The following is a 9,725-nucleotide window of genomic DNA, read 5'->3' as shown; positions in this document are numbered from 1 at the left end:
CTATATAAAAGTGAAAAGTGAACAGTGTACCAAAACAGATTCATTTCCAATATAGAGAATTGATGACTATTGACAGAATAGGAATTGCAAAATATGTCACCAAATTTGACCTGTTAAAAACATTTGACAGAATTGGAAATGCAAAGTATGTCACCAAATTTGACCTGTTAAAAACATTTGACAGAATTGGAAATGCAAAGTATGTCACCAAGTTTGACCTGTTAAAAACATTCTGGCCGATTCAACTTACAGATAGAGCAAAACTTCGGCTTTTGCATCTCCAGATGGATTCTATCAATACAAGGTGATGCCATTTGTTTGAAAAATTCTCCCTCTTCGTTCCAGACTTAATGAACTTGGTAATATCTGGTAAAAAATGGCTGTGATGCACACATTGATGATGTCATCATTTACAGTGATTCCAGGAAAGATCACATGGATGCTATCCGGAAATTCTTTGTTTGATTGAGTGAAACATATTTGACAATTAATCTAAGTAAAACTGAATTTTGCTGAGCTTGTGTAAAAAAATTTAGGACAAGGTCAAGTTAAGCCTTCAAAAGTTAAGACCAAAGCTATCTCTGTGCCTATCAGTAAAAAGCAACTGATGTGCTACTTGGCTATGGCTGGATATTTTCGGAAATTTTGTTTAAATGTTTCCATAATTACTGAGCACCTGATTACTTTATTAAGTAAGAAGATTAAGTTTTATTTGTTTGACATGTCAGGAGACGCTTGATAAATTAAAGGCCATACTTAAGAGTGCACCAGTTCTTTCAGTTCCAGATTTCAATCAACCATTAAAATGTCCATTAATGCAAGGGGGGTTAGTGGCATATTAATTCAGAAATATAACAATGGTGTAGATCATCCAGATTGCTATTTCTCCCATAAAAGTTAAAGTTCTTGTGGGAGGTGGGAGGTGTTTGTGTGTGTGTGTGTGTGTGTATATATATATATATATATATATATATATATATATATATATATATATATATATATATATATATATATATATATATATATATATATATATATATATATATATATATATATATATATATATATATATATATATATATATGTATATGGTAACCCCCTGGTGCATGATTTTAATTGTCATTCATGGCTGTAATGTGTACAAAATATCTTTATTTCATTTTGCATATGTGACTTGAATCTGTTAAGATCATAATATTGCATAGGATGTGTAAATAGATATTTATGTATGTGTTGACAGTTATTAATAATAATCTTAATAATAAGACTTAAATGGCGCTTATGGCATAAAGTATCAGTGGCTCATCGGGTTTGAATGTTTCTAGAATAATTCTGTAACTTGGTTGGGCTAGGCACAATGAATAGGCCAAATCAATGCAAAATGAGGAGCGGATTCTGTAACATGGGGTCTATTGCGAAATACAGTCGCAGTATATGGTGCATATAAGAAGAGAATTAAGCAATCAGTTTCATTCCGATCTTGGAGTCAGTCACATTCATTGTGTTCCTGTTGTAAGTCTGCAGACGTGTTTTATGTTGTACTTAGATATTATTCGAGAGGAAAAACATTGTATTAGACTGTTCAATGGAAATAGAAAGTGTACAATATTTGGACTATAATATTATCCTGATATTATGCCTGATATAATATTATTTATTATAAAGTGTTCTTGGAGGGTTAGTACATGTATGGTTCTGAAATTTATAAGGCACTTTTCTTTCATTTAAGACATTCATAGACCTTTATAAGTACTACTTTGGATTCATTTCATAATACTGTAAGTTCCTCTCACATTTTTCATTTATAACTTTGATAACTGAATTTTTTTTTACAACTTGCATTAATGTTAGCTACTTTTTATGTTTTAATAATTTAGAAGCTTTTACTTTATGTTCATACATTCAAAACTTGCAGAGAGAGAGAGAGAGAGCTAGTTAGAGAGCTATAATACTTCAAATGTACCATAAAGTATCTTTGTCCTTACCTATTCATGTACCCCTACCCTTCTTCTAACCCGTAGACAAGGTCAGAAAGGTCAAAGTCCTGATGCTGGATGATGAAAATATGACATGCTATCAGCATAAAGAAATTTATGTTTCCCCAGAATCACTAAATGAACTAATCACTCACAATCTGTCTCACATCTGATATTTTGCTGACATTTTTTTACGGCTATTATGCCAAAGGAGTCACAACCCTTCAAAAAGACATCTGAACGAATGTGTGTCTGATCATCTCAGTTCTGGTATTGCAATCATAACTGCAGGTCTAAATAACTATCAATGCCAAATACTGGTAAATCCTGATAGTGAAAAGGGTGGAGGGGAGGGGAGGGTCCATGAGGAAACCATACATTTACACAAAAAATCTTCAAATGTCCTAGGCTATACTCAGACCAGTTTTTTTCTTTTCTTCATACTATTCTATTCCATTATAGATTTAGGAAACAAAAGATTGTTTAATCTGCAGTCGACACGGTAAGAAGGATGACAGAACTATATAATACCAAATATATTAGCTAAAGCACAGAAGAAAAGAGAAACAGGCAAAGCATTAGCAATACATCAAAATACTAAAATGTGATAGTCTGTCAAAGGACAGATTCCCATGTAATGTAGAATTGGCTGAAAACACGTAAGTGAATCGGCTACATGTAATAAAGGATGATAAAACTTCTGATACGTATGCCATATAAATAACTGTTTAAGTTGAATGTGGATTGTACAGGTAGACTGAAATGCATTTTGAACACAAATCAAAATACGATCAGATAGATTAATCCTATGCTTTGTATATAAAAATATAAAAAGACAAAATCGTGCGGAATTCTACTTTGCTTTTAATTTATATAACCACTCTTCTGTACACATTAATAATTTTCTTCAGTCTGTTATATAAGAAAATGGGATAGCGTTCTCCAGGATGACCGACATACTAGTAACTTGAGGTTGCAGACGTGCAGTATCTCGCTTTCTTCTAGATCTTCATCCGTGAAACCTCAGATCTTCACCTAATGTTCTGAGCCTATGATGAATTAAGGATGCATCACAATAATGTAAAACAGTTAGGAAATTCTGAAATATATTACTGAATGGATCATAATGCAATATTCATTGTTCTAACTTCTCAGTCAAAGTTCATACACCTTCTATTATATGGAACCATTATGAAATTCTTAAGAAATAGTGTAAAATTAAATAAAATGAGATAATTACAAACATCCTACTTTATCAACTGTAAAATATCACAGAACTGACATGTGATAACAATTGCAAGTAGGATGCTTATTCATGTAACAACCGAAGAAATTTACAAATCATATCTGAACATTTAAAGAAAATGTAAGGCTGAAGACAACCATAAAGTTCTTAAGAATATGGAAATGTTTTCAGGTAAGCAAAATTATCCACTTTTCTGAACCATTGAGTATTGTTCCTCAATTTCGTCAATCTTATTGAAAAGGAAAGTATCTGCATTGTCCAGGAGAGTTCGAAGACTCAGTAAAGTCAGGACGGCAACGTTTGTGTCCAGTTTTCCCTCATTCTCTAAATTTTTCATCGGCAGGATGGCGTAACGGGGCAAACCCAGATTCTCCGCCACTTTGCTGACACAATGTTCAACCATGGGACTTCTGAAGATACTGGACACATCCTCTTTAACGTGCCTACATACGCTGTCCACCTTCGTCAGTAGGACCACCTGGGGAATTTCTGAAAAGGGACATAGATTTTCATGCTCACTGTTTAAATATGATTTCATATGATGTAACTTATCAAGTCAATTTAAAATGAGATATCCAGCAACAATACACTTTTGAGGAAAATAAATACGATGTTACTTTATTTGTGCTAAACTGATAAGCAATTGTGATGTTCCCATCCTTGGTGACAAAATGAGGCAAAAATATTATTCTGTCTAATATGTTCTGTATTTGTTTCTAAATCAGAGCACTGAAGAAGGAACAACTACCTGTATCAGCAACACAACGTCGAACAAACAAGGAGAGGAGAGTCACAGAAGATGTTCCTTGCCTGGCACGATTTGATCTAGGTAATGTCCTGCATTGGATATTTCATATGTATGTAACCATGTCTTCATGAAAATGCATTTTGCAGAGTAAATCTTTCATCTTGCATGTAATGAATGTATGTCATATATATATATATATATATATATATATATATATATATATATATATATATATATATATATATATATATACATATATATACATATATATATATATATATATATATATATATATATATATATATATATATATATATATATATATATATATATATATATATATAAATGACATACATTAAAAAAATAGTGACTTATTCACTTTAATCAAGTTATAAAAATCTCGAACTCTGTCCTTAAAATACTGTAGCTGTAGCATACCTAGTATAGGTTGTTTCTCTTATTCCATTCTACTCTTACAAAGAATTTTTGAGATGGGCATATTGATCTTGTGTCGCACCTTTTCCGTAAAATTTTTACAATAGTTCTTTATATCAGGTAAATACATCTACTGCTGAATACAGAGTACCTATCACTGCATACAAATGCATTTTGCAAGAACAAGTCAGACTCCTGACGCAATATAAGGAAGATAGGGTCTGTAAAAGAGATAACTTCCAAAAATGATTTTTTTAAAAATCATCTTTGGAAATCAGTTCACAATCATAAAAGCCTATTACAAAAATAGTTTGGAAATGACATAAAACTTCTTTAATTTCTAGGATTATGATAAACACTGACATATTTTCATAATTTAAACATCAGTCTTGTGTGTTTCTGTCGCCCATCTCATGATATTGGTAATTAAATGATTTTCCTTTTATAGTTTTAAAAATATTAATTCAGCTTGAAATTATTTCAATGATATATAGTTTATATTGTGTGGTGTAAAGTCTACATGCTACGATACATTCTTTGTTAACTGATGCAAAGTTACATTCTATGATACATTCTTTGTTAAATTATACAAAGTTATATTCTATGATACATTCTTTGTTAAATTATACAAAGGTACATCCTCTCACTGTTCTAAAACATATGAATGAACAAATCAAACTTATTTTTTGACAACGGTACAATATTACTTATAGATGCTGCGCCACTAATGCAACTGTAACGACCTTAACAATGTTACAATATCACCTTTAGATGTTTCTCCATTAATTCGATTGTAACGCCCTTAACAATGTTACAACATTACCTTTGAATATTATTGGATTGATGCATTTCCAGTCTACATAAGTATTTATTTCACTCACCACCCTGATCAAAGTCTGTGTCTTCTGACCTATATGAGTGCCATATGAAGCGATCTAGCTTCAAATGACAGTTATATATGCACCCATAATTTAACACGTGGGAGACATTGGCCACCCATAATTTAACACGTGGGAGACATTGGCCACCCATAATTTAACACGTGGGAGACATTGGCCACGTAGGGAACTTAACACTGAGGCTATAAGTTACAGCTGAATACATTGTTAAAGATGGCTGAGCTCAATATTTGAGCCTTAGATGAGAATGAACATTGGGTCATAGATTAACATGTGGGAGACACTGGCCACAATGGGAATTTAACACTGAGGCTATAAAGTTACAACTGTATTCAGAGTTACAGTGTTATAGGTGACTCAGCTTAGTATCTGAGCCCCTAACACAGGGGTGGGCCCAATATGGCCCGTGGGCCGGAATTGGCTGTGACCTGGTTTTATCCTTTAATTTACATCATAGAGTGTAACTTTTATAATTGCTTATCCAACTTGTGCCATGGAGGATGTTGCCCATGCCTGACCTAATGGGAATAAGCATTATCACATATTTATATCATGTGGGAGGCATCATCTGAGGAATTAACATTATGCTGGACGTTTACATGTGGATAGCACTCTGGCATCATATGGGAATGGCAATGCTACCTTGTGGAATGTAATGGGTCATTTCATCATGCGGAAAATGTAATCTTCAACTTGTTTTATATGCAATCCAGCACATACCGGACTATCCAGAGACCAATTTGTTTATTACAATACAACATACACCACTAGTACCCACTTTTTGATTAATGCCCAGCACACACCCTTACTATCCAACAAAAAGGGTAGGAGTGCTTTACACGCATTATACTTAAAAACACATAAACCTATTACCAAACATGTATGATATAAAAGAAAGTGGAAGAAATATACAAACATTATATCAAACAATCAAGGGTGGATGGCATGACTGGTGAACGCACCACTTTCTTTGTGAAAAGCATGGTGCCTGCAAGAAGGAGGTCTTGTCATTTACACATCACTTCCTTGTTACAGGCCGTCTAAAAATAGTATAAAACATTCGCATTGTTTCATTCTAACAGTATTTCACATGATTTCCTTTCAACTTCATCTTTCTGCCAAAGTGATCCAGTTGCACTGAATGCCATCAGTTAGGAAGAAAATTCACAAAATGTTCACATTTGTTAGAAGCTAGTCTCAAAGAAGTATTACGATGGTCAATACTTTGAGAACACTTAATTACTACAAGACATCATTCACACACCACACAATTAGGAAAGCTTCTTAGTCTGGCGCTATTTTATTTTTTATTAACAAAAGTTGTGCTCCTTGGCACCAATTGTGAAACAAATTTGTATGAAATCTCAAATAATCGGGAATGGTAGTTTTAAATTGACGAGCAAAATATGCATATGGTGTGGAGCCATGGTGCTCCAAACTGTCTGCCAACACTTGAAATTTCTTCCTTGCAATTTTCAACATCACAACATACTGTGCATTGAGACCGATGGTACTATGTGCTTTTTTTGTTAAAATAAATTCTGAGTAATGTAAATACTACTGGCATTACGATTATCTCATTTTCGTGTGAATCAGAGATTAATTTCTCCTTCTTCTCTTAAAGTCACCAAAAATAACAAGATGTTTTTGACTGAAGTCAGACACAGCCTCCATCGTCTTCATCAAGACTGCCTACTACAAGAGACATGGATTCGCACTGACATTCTTTGTGTAATGTGCAAGCCAAATGATACTGTTTGAAACAAAGCACGATATAATGCGGAGAGGATGATCGAACAATTGTACCTTTTGTTCAATTAAACATTTGACACATTTAAACATTTGACACATTCAGTATTGCATGAACCACTGGGTCCAATAATCAACGTTTTAAAGGATAGTAAATATGTGATGCCTCCCAACTTTGATGACTGGAGTTTTCGTAAATCACTCTGAGAACATAAGATGCAGCTATAACAATGGTGTTTAGAATCCTGAAATTCCACCAATGACACAAGACATTTTATACATACTATCGACGTTTAAATTTGTCATGGTAACCTCAATAAAACATTTAAGTTTAAAAAACACACAAAATTAATATTTGTCTCTCTTTCTTTCACAAGTCATGCACGACGTCTTTGGCATAATCAGCTACTTCATCTGTCCAAGTGCTGAATCCAACACTTTTCTAGTTACATACATTCTTCCAGTTATAAGTGCTTTGTTGTAATACCCAACTTGCTATATAAACATATTGCTAAGAATGAAGATTAGATAACATTGAAATATTGTCTTCTTCACTTAGAAGCAAAACATGTCTCGTGTGAATAGTCCTTTTTTCATCGGTGATGTCAAACTCTTCTTTCAGTGGTTGAACTGCTTGAATTTTGTCCAAGAGTTTGGAATAAATTATTTCTGCAAATGTGCTAAACTCAAGTCAAGATTCAAACTGTTGTGAGATTTCCATTGACTCAAATGATCTTGACCTAAAGCTTGATGCATTCGTTCCCACTGTTTAGCAGCAATTTTTACAATGTATGGTCAGACTTTTCGTCATTCACTTTTTGACTGTCAAACAGGACGTGCTTTTTGTTGACTGTACTCCAGTCTGTGGTATAAGTATCTGTACTATTGTAATCCCAAGACGTGTGCAGCAACATATCTTAATTTGGTATGACATCACATGTTAATGCATTAATTTATCGATACATATATAACACTGCTTTCCTGAAACTGATGAATGGAAAAGAAAGACAATGAATTTTTCTAAAAAAGGATTTACCTTGTCCTCAGAAACTCAAAAAAGGGTAATGTAATATTAATTTCTCCTTGTCCAATAATTGCACAAAATAAAAACAAATGGCATCCTACGTTTCTTTTTTAACCATTCTTTATGTACCTCTCTTCTCTCCAGTGCAATGTTAATTCCATGTTTCTACATATTGCATTATGTTATATATCTCTCTAAACATTATTATTATTATTATTATTATTATTATTATTATTATTATTATTACATGGTCTGAACCCATAATGATAACTGTTTTGCTTTAAGATACTAATCTAAAATCTGTCATAGTCAAAAAACATACTTGAAACAGAAGCCTTGGCTATACATAGGTACCGGTAATATCTTTTGATTGCATCGCATGAGCCTGACCATGGGTTTTGGAAACACTTTACTCCATTAATATGACAATAGTTTAATGTGTGATCTGTGCTCTCATTAGTACAAGATACTGTTCATATGACAAGGTCAATCAGTGTGAAATGGCATTACAGTGGGTTAGTACATAGTGTAATTAGGTAACTTGTTAAGCAGGTAAATGTGTTGAAATTTTTTTATCATTATTATTGTCATTGACTGTTCAAGCGATGATTGAAATCGCGAAGGTTTTTTTTCTACTGATTTGCACTATTCTTGCAGTAGATCAAAACAGTCGACTAGTCAGGATTAGAGTCAATAGAAAAGTTTCTTGGCCGCTTTGAGACAAAAATTGCATCAGCCGGGAAATGTACAATGAACAGTTTGGGCTTAAGAAAACTCATTACCCCTCGGTAAACTAGGGTATGGAGGATGGTAAACTTGGGTCGTCGCAGTTGAACAACTGTATCCCTATCCCATCACCTCCACCAACAACTGTTGGGGGCAGCTACCACAGTAATAGAACATGTTCAAAATTCCCCTGTCAATTTTCTCACTCGTGCATAAAGTGTTATACCAACAACTCTTCCTGCTACTGACCTTCCAAGTTTCCGTTACCCTTTTGGCCCCCATAATCACAGTTGGCAATGTTCACTTTCGAGCCACACCTTGATATCAACCATCACCTCGATAGAAAACACCTACCAACAAAATCAATCCTTTCTGGCCAATATGAACAAAAAAAGTTGCAAACGAACCTTGATGTATTGCATGAAATGTTAAAGCACTGCACTGACCATCTAATGCAAAATGTATGTACAAACGTTTTTCCATAGGTTATTGCTTGTAATATTTTGGGCCTCACCTCCAATCTCGATGGAGTTCAAAAACGTAAAAATCAACCAGAAACCTTAATACTGAACAAGATGATAAAATCTTGAAAAAAAGATGAACATGGGGGAAATGGCATGTCCTTACACCACAAAACCGTTGTCTAGCTCAAGGCGATCACCAGTTGGCTTATGATAACTCACACACCTATCCCTAAGGGCAAAAATGTTACTAACGCCCTGAATTATATTCAATATGGTACTCATCTGTCATCAAAGACTGACTTCATGGAAGGGGCAATCATTTGGATAAATCCACACAAGATTCCCAACCACAACAATGAAGTTTTAGAGTTTGAAATCTATAAACTTATGTTTTTCTGCATTAAAACAAGAGAGACTTTTCTCTCTGAAAACTATTTAGCTGGACACACAGTTTAAAT

The 9,725-nt window shown here is 33.7% G+C and overlaps 1 protein-coding gene across 3 annotated transcripts in view; it reads right to left on the bottom strand.

The window, feature by feature from the left end:
* Nucleotides 1-2,824: 2,824 nt before the first annotated feature.
* LOC149808035 (interferon-induced protein 44-like) overlaps nt 2,825-9,725 on the bottom strand; it is a 67,788-nt gene continuing 60,887 nt past the window's right edge. For all 3 annotated transcript variants that reach the window (XM_089972864.1, XM_089972887.1, XM_089972879.1), the window contains exon 7: nt 2,825-3,711. In XM_089972864.1, the coding sequence (XP_089828990.1) occupies nt 3,404-3,711 (308 nt within the window). In that variant the 3' untranslated portion in view covers nt 2,825-3,403. The remainder of the gene's footprint in view (nt 3,712-9,725) is intronic.

Source organism: Sinohyriopsis cumingii, chromosome 1, assembly GCF_028554795.1.
Source record: "Sinohyriopsis cumingii isolate HCF-2022 chromosome 1, ASM2855479v2, whole genome shotgun sequence".
Taxonomy (NCBI): domain Eukaryota; kingdom Metazoa; phylum Mollusca; class Bivalvia; order Unionida; family Unionidae; genus Sinohyriopsis; species Sinohyriopsis cumingii.
This window is presented reverse-complemented; position numbering and strand designations above follow the sequence as displayed.